This window comes from Corvus cornix, chromosome 6 (assembly GCF_000738735.6).
Source record: "Corvus cornix cornix isolate S_Up_H32 chromosome 6, ASM73873v5, whole genome shotgun sequence".
NCBI classification, from domain to species: Eukaryota; Metazoa; Chordata; class Aves; order Passeriformes; family Corvidae; genus Corvus; species Corvus cornix.
This window is the reverse complement of record NC_046336.1, coordinates 18648205-18668749: the sequence shown is the minus strand read 5'-3', so window position 1 is coordinate 18668749 and position 20545 is coordinate 18648205. Positions and strand designations below refer to the sequence as shown.

General features: G+C 41.5%; 1 protein-coding gene across 6 annotated transcripts in view; it reads right to left on the bottom strand.

Annotated features, from left to right (window-relative positions):
- WASHC2C (WASH complex subunit 2C) overlaps positions 1-20545 on the bottom strand; it is a 37051-nt gene that overhangs the window by 1773 nt on the left and 14733 nt on the right. For 3 of the 6 annotated variants that reach the window (XM_039553764.1, XM_039553765.1, XM_039553762.1), the window contains 15 exons: positions 20408-20541; positions 18476-18568; positions 17848-17952; positions 16825-16941; positions 15272-15435; positions 14720-14831; positions 13789-13974; positions 12582-12770; positions 10127-10255; positions 9818-9916; positions 7551-7667; positions 5904-5966; positions 5011-5223; positions 2676-3278; positions 1878-2052 (listed from right to left, as the gene is read on the bottom strand). In XM_039553764.1, the coding sequence (XP_039409698.1) occupies positions 1878-2052; positions 2676-3278; positions 5011-5223; positions 5904-5966; positions 7551-7667; positions 9818-9916; positions 10127-10255; positions 12582-12770; positions 13789-13974; positions 14720-14831; positions 15272-15435; positions 16825-16941; positions 17848-17952; positions 18476-18568; positions 20408-20541 (2499 nt within the window). The remainder of the gene's footprint in view (positions 1-1877; positions 2053-2675; positions 3279-5010; positions 5224-5903; positions 5967-7550; positions 7668-9817; positions 9917-10126; positions 10256-12581; positions 12771-13788; positions 13975-14719; positions 14832-15271; positions 15436-16824; positions 16942-17847; positions 17953-18475; positions 18569-20407; positions 20542-20545) is intronic. The other 3 variants (XM_039553761.1, XM_039553763.1, XM_039553766.1) reach the window with 3 other exon arrangements.

Genomic DNA, 20545 nt, shown 5'->3' with positions numbered 1-20545 from the left:
GTTTCCCTGTCTCTTCTCACTACTTCAAATTCAGCATGTGTCTGCTACTGTGCTGATCACAGGGATTACACAGGAATAATCCAGGACCACATTTCAGCACAAGAGCAGTTTAGAAAGGCAGCAAAACAGAGTAATCCCCTACTGGCATCACTCCAAAGCAAGAAGCTATCACATGGATTAGTTTTACAGCAGAGGGGAAGTACAGTGAGTGTTATAAACAGCAGAGGTCTCATTTCCATTTTTTATAAAGAGGCTTAAAGAATAGAAACATTTTGCCCAGGGAAAACAGTATTTGTCAGAGTACAAGAAAGCTCAGTCACCATTTTGAAGATAGGCAGAGGTGACATCAACTGTAAGGTGACTGAGGACTCTAGTGACTGGAAGGTGTGGTAGGACAAAACAAAACAGCCTGCAGCCTTCACACCCCTCCAACTGCAGCTGAAATTTATTGTTTCATTTGCAGCACAAAGGTTCTCCTAAGACAACAATATAATGCTCTGTGAAAGTGCTACCACGATCACTTAAGCCAACCCTTAATGTGAAAGGTAGGCAAGTGCCAGTTCCACAACTCTACTGCCAGCTGGACATCCTCATGTTCAGGCATCTTCCTGCACTCCTGTGGGTGTTCTGGAGCTCCATGAACTCTAAGAAGCTGCATACCTATGGCTGTACCACTGAACAGTCACCACTCTAGAGAAAGATGAAGACCATCAGATGCAGGTGCTTTAGATGCAACAGGAATCAAGATCAGATGTGACATCAAACACAAAGCTTTAGCACCAGTCAATGTCAAAAGTGGAAATGCAAACAACAGATTCTGTTGTGGCTTATTTTCAAGTAGCACTCTACAACTGTTTTTTCAACATTCAGTCCAGATTTTTGTGATGAATATTTGGAAGGGTTAACTGCCTGGCAAATTCTTTCATTTACTATCGATGAAAAAACATAAATTATTAAAATAAGATTTTTTTTAAGACATCCAATATGTATTTCAAATACCTTCCTAAAAAAACCTTTAAGTCTTATTTTTTACATCAATCAAGAAGATTTTGAAACCTCAAGGTGCTCATTCTCCAGCAAGATTTCTAGAACATTTACAGACTTCAGCCATCAGGCTAGAATGTTTAGCAGCAGTCCAAGTAAAACAGCAGTAAGTCAGGTTCAATTTGAGTAAGTTAGAGGGAATGAAGACTTGACAAGAACCAAAGCTAGAGAAGAAAAGAAATACAAACAATCTCAAAGAAGAGCTATGAACATGAAGAGCCTGAGAACAGGCGCAGCTGAGAATCACATTACTTTCAGTATTTCCACTGATGGAGAAGAAAGGAGCATGCTCTGCATCATTTCACATTACTACTTGCTGTTTTTTCAACAAATTATATATGGCAAACCTTTGCTTTCAGGTGAAGTATCTGTAAATTGTCCTGGGTACACACATGAATGTAAACAAAAGCTTATGGGCTCCAAGGTAGTTAACACAGTAGTGAAGGTGGGATGGGCAGAGATGCTAATTTGTTCATATCAGTGACATATCTGAAAGTACAATACAAAAAGCTGTGCAAATTAAATACAGAATCTGTCTCAGAGCCATAACAATGTGAGATGAGTCTCTTAGAAACTTGTTCAGAGTAATTCCCTACAGGAATTAAACTTTTTCTCAGAACAATTTTATACACTCTCCTAAACTACTTAAATGCCATGCTAGTTCTACAAATCTAGAAAGTTCTCATCCAAGGTTAAAATCCAAAGATGACCAGAGATTTCAGAGCAGCTTAAAGTAAAAGAAAGCAGAGCATTCTAAAACATCTTAGATGAATGCAATTCAGGACAACGTTACAAGACTGGTAGCAAGATTTTTTACTTACACATACACTTACCCATATCATCGTCAAATATGGATTTTTGTTCCACCTTCTTCTTGGGCTTCTTTTCTTTTGGTTTTACAGTTAGATCCGCAAAAATATCAATGTTATCATCAAACAGGTTAGTCTCTGGCATCTTCTCTTTAACTTTGGTCATTGGCTTAATTGCCTCAGTAGCAAATATATCATCCTTGGAGAAAAACAGAAAGATCTCATCAATCCACAACACACTTCAAAAAAATAGTCAAATGATCCATACACAGCATCTGAGATGTTTAGAAGACTTGGGCTTCTTGAGCTTATCAGTCAATGGTTGAACTCAGTGATCTGAGAGCTCTTTGCCAACCTAACTGGCAAGAAGTTCAAGACCCTTTTCCTCATGGGAGACTTGGCAGAAGTGTCTTAGTAGTGGATTGTACACAGGTCAAGTACAGCACACAGAGGCCTGTATCAAGTGCCCAGCCCACCAATTTTATTCCTTTTTGAAAGTATTATTTGGCTGCTGGGAATTGAACAGACAGTTAACAGACAAGAACCAAATACCTTATTATTCTGAAAAAGATATGTTGTCACAGCACATTCAGTGCATGCCTGCTCTGTGTTAAGGCTCCACCTTTTAAACCACTGCTGCTAATTAGGGGCTGAACAACCAAAGAAAGGGTTTCCATATCCCAGCAGTGGAGCAGGACTGAGAGTTTACTTCATTCCCTATCCTGAACACCTCATCCTATTCAGCAGCCTCTATTAAACCCAAGTTAGAGGGGTCTGCATGGTGTGGAAGAAAAAAATCAACATGGCAGGCTCAGACATTACCTCAAAGATATCTTGGGCAGTAGGGTCAACTGCTTGGTGGACAGCAGATTTTACCTCCTTTTTTCCAGTTTTCTGAGAGGTGAAGAGAGAATCTTCCTCTTCCTCCAAAAAAGGCATAGGGTTGCTTTTTGTTGAAGATTTTTGTTGTACAGGCTGGAAGAGATCACTGCTGTCCTGATCACCCAGATCAGGCTTTTTCTCCCTGCCCTTGATGGGTTTGTTAGCCACATTGTCTGGCATTCCCTCCTTCAACTTTGATTGTGCAGCTGGTCTGGATGTTGAGCTGCTTGCAAAAAGGTCTTCAGATTCAAACAGATCATCCCTATTTTCTGTGGATTCTGGAGGAAGGAGTTTGTTTGTCCCAGCAGACAAAACACTGCTGTGAGCTGGTAGTGACAAGCTAGAGAGAAAGCCATTTTCCTTGGACTCTGCTTCAGTAGCAAGAGGCTCCTTTATGTTCACTACTGCTGACGTCTGTTTTGGTAGAGAAAATTGTGCCTCTTTAGTAGTGTCCACCTCCTCACGCCCTTCAGCCTCTAGGGCAGCCAGACGGCGCGCCATTCTGCTAGGGGGTCTGCGCTTTTGTGGAACCTTGATCCTGGTCTGCAAGGAAGGAGGAAAAGCAAAGCAGGATCATACATATGGAAAAAGCCCCACAGGACATTCAAGCTTGGAGCAGTTTGGAGAAAGGTTCAGAAATATAACCCAAGACTTTTGATTTTCTGCCCTTAAGTCATTCCACAGCAGTGTAACTGGTGTACAAATGCAACAGCACTCGCAAGTAGAGTCACAACAGGTCAGCAAGCCACTCTAGCCCCTTGGCTTTAGGTAATACCTTAGTCAGCCTATTTCCTTGCTAATCTAGGGGCTTTTATACTGCAGTTCAAGCCATGACTAATTATATTTTCCATGCAACTTCATTTTATGCATAGCCTACTGCAGTTAATTGCTGCTTTTAAGGAAGCCCCCTGCAAGTTTCCATTATAGCCTCTCCCCTATCCCACATGGACAGGAGTATTTACATGGGTAGGAAATGGATCACTACAACCTCTTCTTCCCTTTTGTTAATTGCTCCATGCACTGTTCTTTGAAAGGGCGGGCAGAATGCTGGGCAGGTTACTTTGTTCCAGCCTTTGGAAAAAAGTGCATTTAACTGGATATATTTACACTCAAACTTGAAAGGCTGAAGAAGCAATGCTTTGCCAAAATTACAACATCTAACCTGAGCCACAAAAAGCATTCACCATATAGTTACCAAGATGCTTCTTCTCAGATTACTTCTGTAAAGAAACATGCATCATCACTACACTAAAATGAACATTCAAGGTTAAAATTATGCAGCTACAGGCACTCTATTCTTTGCAAGCCTATCTCTTTAAAAGTATCACAACAGAGAGCTTTGTCTGTTGGAACACGCTGCTGTTGGAAACAACCATGCCTACATGGTAATGCACCAGGCTGATGAACAAGCTTCAAACCCATTTGTCACTAAGTGGTCACGTCAGCCGTTGTGGTGACGGCTGCTGCATCTTCCCAAGTCACCTCTGCTGCTCATCTAGTAATGAACAGCCTCATCAGCGTTAACAGAAAAAAGAATCAAAGTTAAGATTTTAAGTTATCTTACTCAAATTGCTGCTCTCAGGAAACCCCACAGACTTATAAAATCATAAGCACCTTAGATGAAATCTTAACTACATGGTTGACACTTGCATTTTTTTAAAGAACCACTAAGTCTTTAATTAGAATATACCTTTTGCAGTCCATAGAGTAAAAAGTGTGAGTGAGAAACAAGTGAGTCAGGAGGCAGAGATCTGCCGTGTCAAAAGCTGTAACACTTCTTTTTGTTTTGCTTTGTGTGAAAACAGAAGTTTTCTTTGAAAAAGAATTGAGAGTTTTTATCCACAGAGGAGGTAAAGATCAACCTACAGCAGTGATGTGTTCTGGATAGCTTGCCAAAGCAGCTGCCTGTAACCTATTTTATAGTTAGCCTAGCAAGATGTCTTTTAAATATTTTTTTAGGTTGGTGTCTCCTGGGATAGGACAAGATATTATGCGCTAACATACCTTCAATGAGCAGGGAAATCCAGTATTTGGAAAAGGTGCACATGTACTTTAAAAAGGCACCAGGTATATGCATAAGCCCCTTACAGAGCTAAGTATAGGTGCTAAGCTAAACTTTCTCTTCAGTGATCCACAGAAGTGAGAGGGGATTAGATTTTCACACTCCCATTTAGGTTCAGATAAACCACACTGTTAGCATACCAAAACAAACTCCTGCACGAGGACAGACTGTGTTTTTAATCCCCCTTCCTCTCGTCCTAAATGCCAAGGTTACCTTATTGGCGCTGTGCAAGGTGTCTGCTTGCATGGGCTGATCAAAGCTTACACCGAGTTCTTCATTGCTTCCTGCAGCAGAGAAGGCTTCGCTGTTCTGTACATCCTTGGGCTCATGTAATGGAGTGTCCAGCACTGGTAAGGGGGACTTGACATTGGAGACCTTCGGCATTGCACCAGGTAGTAAGGCTGAAGGGTTAATAGCTAAGTTAGCCTACAAAACAGAGACAACAAAAACATATACACAAAAAGAGATCACATTACTACTGCTCCAGAGCAAGCATGGCTCCAGAGAAGCAGCAAGAACTAGTATATCTAGGTATTCAAGTTCTACTTCTAAAGTGCCTGGCTTTTCTCAGACCTAAGAACTTCTGTGTCTCCCAAATGCTCTCACTAAAACTGTGGAGTAGTCAACACTATTATTCTGTTTAAGAGTTTCAGGAACAGCTTGGTCAGGTTATGCCAGACCAAACACCTATGGAGCTCAATATTCTTTCTGAGGACACAATGGCTCTGACTTTGAATGGTACTGTTATATAGACAGTTATTAGTCATTTCGTGTCAGAAAAGGGACATAATGATAGTCTCCCCTAAGAGTCTCTAAACATACTTAATAGTGCTAAGAACAATAGCAGTTCAAAGAGGAGCCCACCCTCTGCCCTCCAGATATGAGTAAATAGTGCTGCTTAGAGTCAGGACTGAAACAGAAGGAGGAAATAATACTAAACATGCAAGGCAGAAAAAGCAATCCAAAATATGCCATCTGAAAAAAAAAAAAAATTGCAGGATTAAGGTAAGGAAGCAATAAGATTTGTTTCAGGGAAAGTCATCAGTGAGGCAAGGAAGATTTTCTTTTTTTTTTTTGAAAGTTAAAGTGCCAGTAAAGTTAATTACTTGTAGCTTTCCAATCCGAGATGAAGGCTCTTTGGTTTTAATGGGAACAGGACCTGTAGATTTCTGCACAAAATTACATTGGATTAAACAAGTTGACATGTTGTTATCAACCAGACCATAGTTTTCATTTTAATACATCTTTAGAAAGCAGCTAATTGCTTGCCCATTTCTTTTGAAGATACTTTGTTATCATCACTTTCTACCCTAGAGCTATAGTCACTCAGTTTTCAGTTTCAGTTTCCCACATGCCACAGCACCATCATTATTACCACATTTCATTCACCCTTCCTTCTACCCAATATTATACTTTGCCATGGTACCTTGAGGAACATCCATCTTCTCCAGGTCACTGCCACTAGCCAAATCAAACCAGGACCACTACCTTCTCTCTCCTTGCTTATTCCATCCCCTAAAATCCTCTGAAGCCATACTGCCAGGCAATGATCTAACTAACTTTTCTCTTTGTGACTGGCTGTAACAGGGGTACAGACTTCAATGAAGCCCACATGGAAGCCAAGAGAGCTTCAAAATTGTTCCACTCAGACTTCAAGGAAAACAGCTTCAGAGAAGTGAGCGTTCCTCTAAAAAAAGCAGGCCAGTAGTGCTAGAAAGAGGACTAGGCTATAAGAGCAAGAGCAGCTGTTTGGGCTGTCAATTCTAGGACTCAAGGAATGGATCAGATGAGCTAAGGTGCTCTTCCCAGGGCTTGCTCTCCAGAAGTTTGTAGTCTGCACGGTTCTGTAAGCTAGGTAATACTGCTGTTGGTATGACTGGGCAGTCAGAGTTCCTTCAGCTAGGTTGAAGTAACTGAAGGTTTGCAAGGGTTGGGACACTAGTTTGAAGGGCTTGATAGCATGACAGAGGAATCCTAGAATCTGAGGAGATTGTTCTCCACTTAATTGCATGTGTTGTTCAGCTGAACCTCAGACAGGCTGAAATCATTCCTATACCAGGCTGTCAGTAGCTACAAAAACTAGGAAGATGAGGCTGGTTCTACGCTTCAAGGAAAACTTTACAATAAGGGAAGACATGCTAATTACTAGCCCTACAGACTTGCTCTGTGCTCGTCAGCTCAGGGGAGAAAAAACAACTCCCACTTCCTACAACAAAAAGCTAATCTACACATGAAAATCTATCAAGCAGTTCTGGTGAGGCACAGGCCAGAACTCAGATCCAGATCACCTCTCCCAGAGACCCTTGATTCTACAAGATTAAGGACAGGAGCCTTGTTTGCTCACCATAAAGTCTCCCAAGATAAGAGTCTCAACTGACGCAGAGTTGTGCTGCATGCCTTGATCTCCTTTCTGAGAAAGGCTACTTTTAAAGATCACATTCACCTCAACAGACTGGCACTTCAGGGAAGAAGAAACAACTAATTTTCAGTCCAGTTGGACCTAAGATGTAGCTCTTCACTGCCACTTCACTTTTTTAAGTGTGTGTACAATGAATAAAACACTGCATCAATAACATTTAAGCTTGCTAGTAAGTGTGCACCTGCTGATAAGCAGAGAAGTTTGGCCACACATTGCCACCTGACAGCCAGTGAATCCAGGCATTAGTTTTCATCTTTCCAAGACACTTACTTAAAACAGGATGATACATCTTTTTCTTTGGATGCTGATCAAGGCACAAGATTTAAGTACTTGCCTCCGTAGTTGCTGCCTTCAGAGTTTCATCTTGCTTAGCACTTAAAGCATTTTCTAGGTTACTGCTCACTGAGGAAGGGCCAACACTGGTCTGAAGAGTTTTCTTCTCAGCCATTTTCTGAAAGCATTATGGGCACAAGTCAACACAACGTAAAAAGCATGGTGTGCAGATACAAAAAAACCCCCAAAAGAACACAAGCAAAAATTTTTAAAATCTTGCTTTTAACTGAACAGAAAACTAGCCACCTATTTTGATTCTGCTGTGCATAGTTGTATTTGGTTTGCATGGCCAGGTTTTGGTAGTGGTGGTGGTGGGGCTACAGGGGTGGCTTTTGTGAGAAACTGGTAGAAGCTTTCTCCATGTCTAGCAGTGCCAACCAAAGATGGATGTGCCGCTGGCCAAGGCAGAGCCAATCAGGAACAGCGGTAACCCCTCTGTTATAATGTATTTAAGAAAAAAAAAAAAAAAGGAAAAGTTATTGCACAGATGTAATTGCAGCCAGAAAAGGGTGGAGTGAGAACACATGAGAGGAACAGCAGACACCAAGGTCAGTGGAGAAGGAGGGAGACGAGACACTCCAAGCACCGGAGCTGAGATTCCCCTGCAGCCTGTGGTACAGACCATGGTGAGGCAGCTGTGCCCCTGCAGCCCATGGAGATCCACGGGGGTACAGAGATCCACTCACACACAGGAGGAGACCCAGGCCAGAGTAGGTGGATACCTGAGAGAAGGCTGTGAACCCGTGGGAGGCCTGGGTCCTGGCAGGGACCTGCAGAACTGTGGGAGAGGAGCTCCCACTGGGGCAGATTTCCTGGTAGGACTTGTGACCCTGTGGGGGACCCATGTTATCACAGGCCATGCCTGAAGGGCTGCACCTCATGGAAGAGTGACCCACATTGCAGCAGCTTCTGGAGAACTGGGATGGACTTAGGTTGGGGAAGTTCATGGAGAACTGTGCCTGGTGGGAAGGACCCCCCTCCCTGAGCAGTGGCAGAAACAAGGTGTGATGAACTGACTGCAACCCTCTTTTCCCATCTCCCTGCACCACTGGAGGGAGAAGGTGGAGCTGGGAAGGAGACAGTGATGGGGGAGAAGGTGTTTTTAAGGTCTTACTTTACTTCTCATTATTCTGCTCTGATTTTGCTAGAAATAAATTCAGTTAATATCTCTAATTCAAGTCTGTTTTGCCCGTGACAGTATTTGGTGAGTGATCTCTCCCAGTCCTTAAACTCATTTATATAACACAGAACTTTGTTATATTTTCTCTCTCCTGTCCAGCTGCAGAGGAGAGTGAGAGGGGGGCTTCAGTGGGTATCTGGTATCCAGGCAAGGTCAACTCACTATAACAACAGGCATTGGCTTTTGGCTCTGCAAGGCAAAGGCCTTCCATTCCTCCAATCCTTTAGTCTACCTCAACCTTTGCTGTTTATGCTAACAATTAATAATGAGAGTTTCAATAAACTTTCAAATGCGTGCATATTGCCTCATCAACAAAACAGTGGGGAAAATAAAGGCACAAAGCTTGCTAAGGAACAGTGCTATTTTTATGTTTTCAAGCAACCAGGCTCCATATATAGGCTCCCAAGCACTAATTACTTAAGACCACCCTGTCCACAGTCCTCAAAGAAACTGTTTCCAGGAACTATTGACAGTTTTCTAGCCTAACTTCCAGCTATAGACATGAATATAGATTAAAGTAGAAGTTAGTTTCAATTTAATTAAGCTACCTACATTTAAGAATAGCAGTTTAGAATGCATGTTAGGACTTTGACCTCAGATCACCTGTAACACAGTGTAGTTCATTACTGCAGCTACTTGCCCTGTGAAAGCAATCAGGTGACCATGAGGATTTTAATACTGCATCATTACCTCAGATCAAACCAAGCTGCAGAAACTTGAATTACACAACTCATAGAGCAATGCTCATCAGTCATGAATGAAGCACAGGGAAGTCATATTTTCAAGTTAAGCAATTAAACAAAAACTCTACTACTCTGACTTCTGCTCAGGTGCGTCCTCTTACACCTAAGCCAGTCCCAGCGGTACACAAAAATAAATACAATCCAATTCTCTCATCCCAACTTTGGGAGACCCAATGTGTCTGTTTGCTTCCTATGTCTTCAGGGTCACAATGACCATTTCTGTTGTCTCAAAAAGGTTTGAAAAGTCACTTAATTTCTTGTGGGTATACAAATGGAGAAAATCCCTTCCATACGCTTCTTTCCAATCGCTTTTATATACGCCATTTACAGTAGAGAAACAGGTACCGGAATGTTTGTTTTAGCAGTACTGAAGAGATCATCCTCATCATCATCATCCCCAAAAAGCCCTCCTCCAGGTGGTGGCTTCAGGATACGGTTTGCAGACTAAAGAAACAAAAGATAAAGATAAGATGTATCACAGATCCAAAGCACATCTCCTTCAGCCCATGATGCCAGAATATATCTGACATTAGCATTTGGCCCTCCCTGGAAATCAGTGACTTCTAAGCTATGTCCAAACAAGGAATACCAGTAGGCTGAACACTTCAAAGACTGTTTTTAACTAGCAGGTTCAGAGAAGAGCTTTGAACTCACCATTGACTTCTTGGGGCTGGCAAAGAGGTCGACATCTGGATCGTTGTCCTTCTGAAGTTTGTGACTGAAGAGGAGCTCTTCGTCTTGAAAGACCCCAGTGCTTTTGGGCCGAGTACTTTTCTCAGAAGCCTGGAAGGAGAGGAGAAAGGTCCACACAATGAGGAACTCCCTCTATAAGGAGGTTATTTGCCTCATGATAAGGCAGGTTACAATTCCCCTAAGGCTACACTACAGCTCTGTAGTGGTAACAAAAATATAACTTTAACTGCTGGTTATGTTTTATTTTGACAAAATTTGCAAAACTTACGATGTAAGTATTTGTATTTACAGTTCAATTTAATAAGACATTCACCACAATATATATGTCTGCTGATCTAAGATCCAGCTGCTACTATTTACCTGTGAAGCTTCCTTCAAAGGGGAAAAAAAAAGTTTTCAGTATGTTGTGACTGTACAGTAAGGTTTATATTAAAAAAGTAAGACTTCTATGCCTTAAAAATTTCAGCTACGGATGCAGGACGTATTAGGAAAAGGAAGAGACTCTCTTAGTTAGCTTCCTAAGCTATCCTTTTCAAAGAAGAAAAAAAAATAGAATAATTTTTTTTTTAACATAAGGCCTTTAAAGCTATTATTGTTGCTAGACTCCTTGTTCTTCTCCTGTGAAAGCAAACACACACCCACAAGGAAGAACAGAACATACTGCCTTTGGAAAGAACTTGTACTTTCAAATTTGCTGGTCTGGGGAAGATTGAAGTTACATGTATCACCTATAAACCCTCCACTACCTGGCAAAGTAACAAGTATCAGCTTCTTGAACACCAAAACCAATGCCTTTTTATGATTGTGGTCATTGTAGGCACCCAGGTCTGGCTTTCAAAGGCCAAGGCCCCACTCAAATGTCCAGGTGAAGGCCCATACCTATATGTTCCATCACCCATCTGTCTCCTGAAACAACTCAAATGCAAGGATGCCTCTTCAGAGCATGACTGAATGTCCAGTATCATGACACCAGACACAAAATCCAGGCAGCAAGAGTCATCATCATAAGAATAAAGCCTGATTCGCCCCACTCCTATCCAAGTCTCCAGGAACCCCATAGGGCAGCCTAAGTTTAATTTCCAGGGCACCATTTTTCATCCATACACCCTCTCTTATGATTTTTATTACTGTGGGTTTTTTATTACATTCTCAGCCTCTTGTGCACCAGCTTTAATTTTGTATCAAAAGCCAGGTCACATTTTTAGAGCACTAGAACTGCTGTTTATGCCCAGATACATGAAAACCTAATGCACATCTAGAATTATCCACACACAAAACACATATTAAGTTGAAATAAGCAAGAAAAGTAGTAGCACCTTTTAGACTTGCCTATCAAAAAAATGTTAAGTTCATAAATTACCATTCTGATTTTTGCATTTCAGCACCTTAACCACTTTGTGACTACTATATGCTGACAGATGATAGCTTTGAAGGAAAGGTTTGAATGAATTTCTATCTTTCAAATTCATAGGACAGATGTGGCTTCTTTCAATTATCTCCCAGTGTGCTCACCACAAAAAACCAAATGCAGTATTCATTCACAAGTAGTAAACAAGGGCCCAAGCTAACAATCCATTTTAACTCAGAAGCTGCTCTAAACAATGATTTTTCTCCCACAGTCATCTATTTCATTCAGTTCCTAGGGCTTCTGAATAAAGTGTACATAGCCTTTAGGATTGGCAGCTTACTTTACATGGTCACACTAAGATGACAAAACCTTGTGGTACACTGTAGTATATAGTATGTACCTTTTGACACTACCTCAAACTTACAGAAAAAATTTTGGTACATTTGCATCAAGTAGAAACAAGAACATTGCCATGGATTCAAGGATATTGCTGCTGAAAATTCCAAGACCACCTCTTGATGGTATACACTATATCAGAAAAGCCAGACAGTAATAATACAGTAGCTGGAAGCTTGTTAAAAAATGAACACACATACATAAAAAACAGAAGTAAACACAGAATTAAGATAATTATTGCTGAATCTGAGTCTGAAGGCATATATGCAGCAAGCAAACTGTACCAATATAAAAAAATAAAGGAATAAACCACAAGGCTTAAAACTCCACATCCTTCTACTTCCTAGTATCTTTGACCTTGAGGAGTAACTGAAGAGTCAGCTCTGTAAAGCAAAAATCAAGTAGCTGCACCAAAACATCTGTACAGAATTTCTTTTTGTATTAGCATGTAGCAAAATGCTTTCAAGTTAGTGGGACAGGAAAATTTGCAAAGGGATTCAGGATCACAAGGAAGAGCAGGAATAATTTCTCCTCAAGAATCTGGAAGGTTAGAAATTGAGAAACATCAGCCTGCATGACATGAAGAAAGGGAAAGGTAAAAACAAAACCTTGCCTAGAGTAGCAAAGATAGAAATACCATTTCCCAGTGTTCAAGAACTTCCTTACACTCACCGCACCAACATCTTTCTGTGCATTTTTTATGCCATCATCATCTTCCAGTCTCTCCTCTTCTTCCTCCTCAAACAAGCTTAAAACTTTCTTAGCTTGGCTCTTCACATCTTTCTCCAGAGCTGGTGGTGATGTTGCAAACAGATCTGAACTGCCAGCTGGCTCTGAAGATATTACTGCAAAAGGCTCCACCAAAGAAGAAAAAAGTAACATCAGTCTGTTATTTATTTCAGGTTTGCCCAAAAACCCTGCTAAGCTTTCTTGGGTTAAATACCAGCAGTGGCCAGAGTCCACTGCCAACCAGGCAACTGTATTCAACTCATTTTTCCCAAGCAGACAGAATAGCAATATGCAGGTTAGCAAGACACAGTTGATAAAGAAAAGAACACACATTTCAGCTCTGAAAAGAAGACAAATTTCATCTTGTACCCTACCCTGTGGCACTATTGATAAGCAGCTTCCCGCATAAAGTTTTCGCCTCATCTCTATGTCAGGTTGCACCACAAGGCTGCACTAAGCAGCTTTGCCACTGTCACTGAGTTACCTAGCTCACACCACTCGGGATACTTTAGAGTGAACAGCACTACCTGAACCTTACATGTGCTCAGGAAAAGTGCAAAGAGTAAGAACTACAATGGAAATTCATCAGCTGATAATTCCTCAACAATCACTCAGTAAGACTGTGCCCAGGATCAGTTCTGCTGAAGCTTCTGCAATAATACACTCAACAATACATATCAATACTGTTCTGTAACAGTACTGCCCAGCAGAAATTCACAATCCTGAATGCCCTAGCTACCAGAATAACACTTACCACTTTATAAATCATCAGACATTATGGTAAAATAAAGTTACTGGGTGTGAAGAAAAGTCTATACATTATTACAGGCTATGTTTTAAGGGAAAGCTCTGTTCATGTAAATGAAGATTACCCAACGCACTCTGGAGGGAAAAGTGAAAGAGATTCTGCCTACCTCCTTCCCCCCAAAACTCTCAATCCCTCTCAAGGACATCAGTTAGGAAACAACTTTTAAATGCCATTTAATCAATTTGCTGTTTGACTGACAAGTGATTTTGCTAAATGGAGACAGAGTTAGCCTTTCCTCCAATCCAGAAAAATATTTCTGTGCCAGAGCAGCACTGTTAGATTGTGGTGTTTTTTAAACTGAATCTTTATCAAACTTCAGATTAATGTAAGGAAATCCCTCACTTTTTCCTTTGTTTGCTGCCCTGCAACATCTGTTCCTTGAGGCACAGGAGCTGCTCCAGGCTCTTCTGAACACCACAACGTATCTTCTACCACGTTAGACTTCAGCGTTCTATCTGGAAGATCTTCCTTTTCCTCCTTTTCTTCTTCATTAAAGGTAGGTGGTGCTTGTGCTGGTTTTACTTTCTCCTGCAAAATTAGGAGAATGTTGGTGACATAGAATTGGTGTTATATATAAAAAGCATGTGCTGCTGTGGGATAGCAGTCTCAGTTTGCCTTCTGCAGAGGTCTAGGACACTGGCAACATACTTGACTTTTCCTAATTTCCTCCCATGGGACATTCTGGTTTCTGACTTTTAATTTCTAGTATTATAGGGTTTTGAATCTGATTGAAGCGTGCCAGGAAGCACATGTACAGGAATCCCCACTACAGATACAGCTTAATTAAACCCTTGCATCTCCTGCTCTCAACTCCAAAGCACAACCAGACAGGCAGTACATCATGGGCTAAGCTTGTAAGACAGAGGATGGCATGAGCACACGAAAGGGAGGGCCAGTAAGAAGCTTGTTTACACATCTGAATCAGCTTGGGTAAGGTAACACAAAAGGTGAACCCTGGATACTGAGTCAGCAGTAAGCTGTTTGTTCCTTTTAGTGTTATTTAATGGTTGAGAGCTTTCAAAACATCCTTAGGAAGGGCTTTTAGCATAAACCAAACAAATTTAGGGTAAGTGGTCAAGAAAATTTTGAAGTCTCTATTAGGCTAACAGTAGTAAGAGTGTACATGCAAGAGTTCAGCCTTCCCTGTTCCCATTCCCAATTTGCTAGTTACCATTGTGTAAAATAAGTTAGACTTATATCAGTACCTAACAATGAAGACAGACTGTAAAAAGCCTAGGTGTTCCATGCTAGTTTTAAAAGAACAGGGAGTTACCACTGCAGCCTTAGCAGTTGAAGGAAGTAGCGTTGACTGGGAGCTGAAGAATGATTCTCCATTAATAGCATCATCTTCAAATAACAGTGATGGCTTCTGCAGCTTTCTTTGGCTGCAGCAAGAGAGAGGAGAGAAGAAAGTAGAAGATTCAGTGGCCATGCACTGCATCTGTTTAAAAGCATCACTTAGGACCAGCATTTGCAGCAAGTGTTCCCAGATACAGCACGCGGCTTTCTCACTGTCTCAACAATTCTACCACCCTCTTTCTTGTCTGCAAAGCTTTCTCCAGAAGTGGAGATAAAAAAAGGTAAAGAGGATTTTATATTACAGGCATAGAAATGGAAAGGCCAGTTCAGTGGTGGCAAGGAGAATGACTTACCACAGACACAAAAGAGCCCAGCCCTGCCCTTTCCTACTCACACACCCCTACTTCCTCCTCAACAACAGTACGAGGAACCAACACTTGCAATATGCCTGGGTCCATCTGGTTTTGAAAGGGCTGCTGGGCTGTTCTGAATAAATGCCTCCCCACTCCCCTCCCAGGACTGTCACCTCTCTTTAGTGATTGCAAATAAATCCTCCTCATCCTCTTCCTCAAAGAGGCTTGTTGTCTTCACATCTTTAGCCTGACTGACAGTGCTAGCTGGTTTTGCAGGGTCTTCTTTTCGGCCATCTTCAGAAGGAAGTTTAGCTGGCTTGGAGACATTCCAATGTTCCTTAAAAAGAAGAAACAAGTTTTCTTTTGTGTTGGTCAAAGCCACTTTGCAATCTTCATAAGGAACACTTCATCATCTTGGCAGTCCTTTCATCTCTCTACTAGTTTACTTAACTGCCTGCATTTTAGCCACTGTAATCTGACGTTGCTCAGGCTTCGCAGAAGGCCTGGTCACCGTTTGACACACAGTCTTAATCCAGCAGAACAGGATACACACGCTTTGTTACAGCTGCTCTTGACAACTGAGGTCACAAGAGTAGGGTCACTCAGTAGAACCTGACTGGAGCCACTTAAACAGCAAGTTTGATGTAAGGGAAAAAACAAAAAAAAAAGAAAAAACCAACCACACAAGACACCTCATTTCTAGAGTCCTCTACGCTGCACTTCCTTCCTTCACAGTACTTCTCCCCCAGGCACCCACCTCCTCCCACAGCTACCATTTATTCAAGCCTACACACTAAACAAGATACTTCTGTCCTGTTTGTTTTGCTATTCCCAGCATTTCAAGTGGTTTTCCCCAGTTTCCCACCTTTGTTTGTCCTGTTTCTGAAAGGGACTACAGGCATGATAAAGTTTGAACTTGGTTTATTCTATATTAAGATAAAAATGCATCTAAAGATATTACGTTGTCGACTAAACAAGCAATTCCAGGACAAGTAATAAAGTCTATGCAACAGAGTAATTTTGAGAGTTAGGAGGACTAAAAAGACTCTGGATCCTATTCATATGAGCTAATTCAGAGATTTTCCAGACAAGTTTTTAATTTACTTAGTGTCTCTGGCTTTCATTTAAGATGAAGGACAATACCTAGTCCATCCCTAGAAGATGGCTGCTCTATGGGAAGCCTTATTATTTATGTATCATTTTCCCATCCCTAGATTTAAAAAAAACCAAAACAGCCAAACAAAACAAACAAACAGAAACAACAAAAAAACCCCACCAAAACTTAAGCAAATAAAAATTCCAATACACAAAACCACATACAAAAGAAACCCACCCCAAAACCCTAAAAAAAGAAAATCTCAGCACTTATCTATTCTAGAACTGCTAAACTTTCCTTACAGAATTTAAAGCAGTAAGAACAAACTTATTTTTCCCTTTTAGTGTTTTTAAGTCAGATTTGTTGGCAACAGTCTCCATTTGCTATCAGACTTTCTATATATTACATTGAAAATGCTGATTTTCTTTTCCACGTGACTTCTATTACCTAGATCCTTTAAAAATTTGGATCAAGGATCAGCCTCCTTAGCTGCAAACAAATCAAAGGATTGGGGTAGGCATGGCATGTGGACACAGCAGAGTTGGTCTGTGGTTCCCTTTTCAGAAGTTTTATGCTTTGCTCAGCATAAAGCCTAGTAACCACTTTCAACAAAATCTCACTCCTCAGTACCTCCTCATCACTGCTGAACAATAAGCTGGAGGCTTTCTTGAGAGGCCCTGACTGTTTTGCTCTCTCTTCTGAGGGCTTTTCCTGGTGCTTCTTGGCAGGTCCCACACCAAAGAGATCCTTAAAAAAAAAAATTATAAAAAAATCAAAAGCTAAAGCCACAATGAAAAGCTCATTGAGCAGTCATCAGCACATCCACTTCTCATATAAGTAGGATAGAGAAATGGTGTTTCTTGAAGACAGCTTTAAGTTTAACACCATATTCTGGTACAAGGAATTCTACACATGCAGCATTTGATAGACCAGAAACCTTTAAGCACATAGCCTGGTTCTGGCCCACAGATTCTCCACCACAAGACTTGATCAGCAGCCAAAATCCACCATTCAGCAATTCTGTAGCACAGCAGCCAACACAATGGGGCACTGTTTGTAACCCATATAACGAAATGGAGAATGAATCCTATTCTGAGGACAGGCATTAAGCAAGCTGAACAACTACCACTGGGTAAAAAGATTAAAAAAGCACACACTAATTCAAATTTTTTAATGTTTCTTACACAAACTTGTGCTCTGACCTCAGTTTCCATGCTAGCAGTCACAATTCTTACCCAGCGAAGAGTGAGAAAAAAGGAATTCAACAGCCATGACACAAGAGAAGCAAGAAGTCATCCATGTGACAAGTACCACAGGTTTAGGATAAAACAGCTTCTTGCAGCTCGTATTTGTTCTGCTCAGTGTTCTCTACTCCTATCAGTCACACAGATAACATCCTTCATATTTAGGTCCAGAGGTGAAATGCACTGACTGCAAACTACGAAGAAGACCCCAAGAACTTGCAAGACTCTCCACTCCCTCCCTCCACCACAGTGCTGTCCACATGCTCAGAACTGCTGCACAATACAAGATCAATTTAGTGCTCCATTTGCAAGCCCAGTGTTGTAAACTTCTGAATATTTTCTGCTGCATTTGCAACAGCCTGTGCAGGTGGGTTCCCACACAAAGGCAGTATTGGGAAATGGTACATACCTCTTCATCGTCATCAAACAAGGAAAGTGGAGCTTTTGTCATGGACTTGCTGGTGGGGAGAGATGTAGCTTTGGACTTCACAGGTTTACTTGATGAAAACAAATCCTGTGCAAACCAAAGAAATGTCACTTTGCAAAGCAAGGCTATACATTTAAGAACTCTAAAGGGGTCATTCATGTTTTTCCTTATGAAAAAAGATGTTTGGAATGCCTATGAAGTAGTGAATGCCTTATCTGATGTACCAATCACTTGCAACTGCACAGTGATTTTCCTCGTTTTAGCAGGTTAATTGCTAGCTGAAAGCCAAAAACCCAAAATGAAACATATGCAGTCTTTAATGATTCTTATTCTTCATTTGCTGCTCCTTCCTATCTCCAGGCTTTTAATTTATGCCTGTGTGTACCACAAATGTTTAACTCTCTAAAGACAGGGAAAACAATCACAGAGCTTTCACTCTTGGAGCAAGAAGGCACTTTCAGAATGGCTGGGAGTAGGTGAATGGATGTCAGGTTTCCCAGTCCTATGAAACGCCTAAAGAGTCCCCAGATACAAGTGGACTGAAGTCAGGATGACTCAGATCCCAAGGATTTCTGTCGGGATTTTCTGTAGGGATTTCTTAAATACTCACTTCAGAATCCTCCTCATCAGAGAAAAGACCCCTCTGTTTTCTTGGAGGCGTTTCAGATAAAGGCTTGAAGTCCTCACGTGAAGATGGCTGACTCTTTAGGACAAACAAAGACACTGCATCAGCACTCATTTAGACTCAGTAAGGTCTGGCACATGATATGACACATTTTTTGCAGTAGCCAGCAGGGGGCATGGCCAGGACCCAGAAGTTATTCTACACCACCTCGGATCATAGCTGGGGATGGGGGGAAGGGAGTCTCTTTCAGGGAGAAGGGCTCCTCTTCAGAGTCAGCTCAGCGTGGCAGAGGCAGCGGAATCATTTGCCTCTTTTTTGTACCTTCTGTCATTAGTATTGCTGCTGTTACTGTCTGCTCTCTTATCTCATTGCTCTGTCAAGGAAATTGGTTTTATCTCAACCCCTGATCTTTACCTTTTGGCTTCCAACTCTCCTCTCCAACCTTCCACAGGGAGAGAGGGGTGGTGGGAGTGAGCAGCAGCGTCGTTTCAGTGGGGGCACTAAACTGGGAAGTACCTTTCCTAAACCATGACAGATCTCTGCAAAGAGGCATACTGATGGCAAAATCCCAGCAGCTGAAGGGACAGAACACAAGCTTGTCACCCATGGGCAGAAGTCCAAAACTCATGTGCTGAACAAGTTTTTCACATGCAGCCAGAACTACGAACAAGTGACTTGCAGCTCTTACCATAGGCCTCCTCTGCCACACCATCCTTCTCAGCAGAAGAATGTATGCAGCAACTCATGCCAGGCCTCGTGAGCTAAAGGAAAATTTCTTTTAACAAGCTGTGTTTCATAAAGGAAGAGGGCAGTTTGTGCCAGCCATCATTTCCTGCATTATCACAGCACATCCCCAGCCTGCCACCAGCTATATTGCCATTAAACTTAGAACAATCCCAGACCCAAGCACTACTGTCATAAAGCTTGGAGTATAAAACAGCCCTCTCTTCCTGACTGAGCAGGAGGGGTGCTGCTGAATCAGTTCTCATCCTCTTCTCCAGGAAAGCCAAGTGCTATGAGATCCCTCCCATCACTGCTCCTGCTTCATTGACCATGGATACTCTTGCACTGCAGCAGAAATAGAAGCTGGCTTTGGCCCCTGTGTTCAGGTGCTTCTCATAGGACAATATGGAGAAAGTGCTACAGCAATTTACATTAGACATCCCCAGCACTGTACACTTCTCAGTCCAGAGGGGAGAAGAGTCACTGCAGCTAATTATGTTCAAATACTTATTGGACACAAAGTAAGTATAAAATAAGTATATACAGTATCTACCACAGAAACAAAGAGCATTACTACTTTCCTCAAAGTACTATTCTGAAAGTGGAGTGGGTATTAGGAGGTTCTTGTAACTCTCTCTACATATGTGCTCAGGACCACATTTAGAACTTTCTACAACTTAGGAGTTTGCAGATGAAAAACAGTTTTCTAAACACTGAAAGTTTTGTATATGCTTAGGTAGAACTGTGACACACACCCTCCTCTCCTGTAATACACACAAACAATGGGTTACCAGTTAAGTTGCTATCACTGGCTGGTGTAAGAGCAGACAGTCTCTGCAGCACAGAACTGTGACACCAAAGGAGCGTAACACCAGCTGGTTTCATTTCAGCCATGAACTTCATAAACATTTTTTATTATCAGAAGCTTCTCACTTTGCTCTCATTTCAATCCTGCCTTAATAAGATTCTTTCTATCACTGCCCACATAAATAAAAACCTCAAATAAACCCCAAGTTTAAAAGGCAAAAGGCATTTAAGGACCACTGAAGCATTAAATTATGGAAGACCCTATGAACCTAGTCCTGTATCATAAATATGTCACTTTCATAGTGTTGTACATGGAAAGACTACTTCAACTGCACTAGTAGCTTTTTCCTACAACCTTAGCCATACAATCAATTTATATACCATTACCATATTTTTCATGATTGCCTCCCTGTGGCTTTCTGTTTCTCTAGTTGTGCCAGCAACCACAGAAGGAATGGTAGGTTTCTCCTTGAATAAGTCACCTTCGTCATCATCATCAAATAGGTCAGCTGTGGACTTGACTAC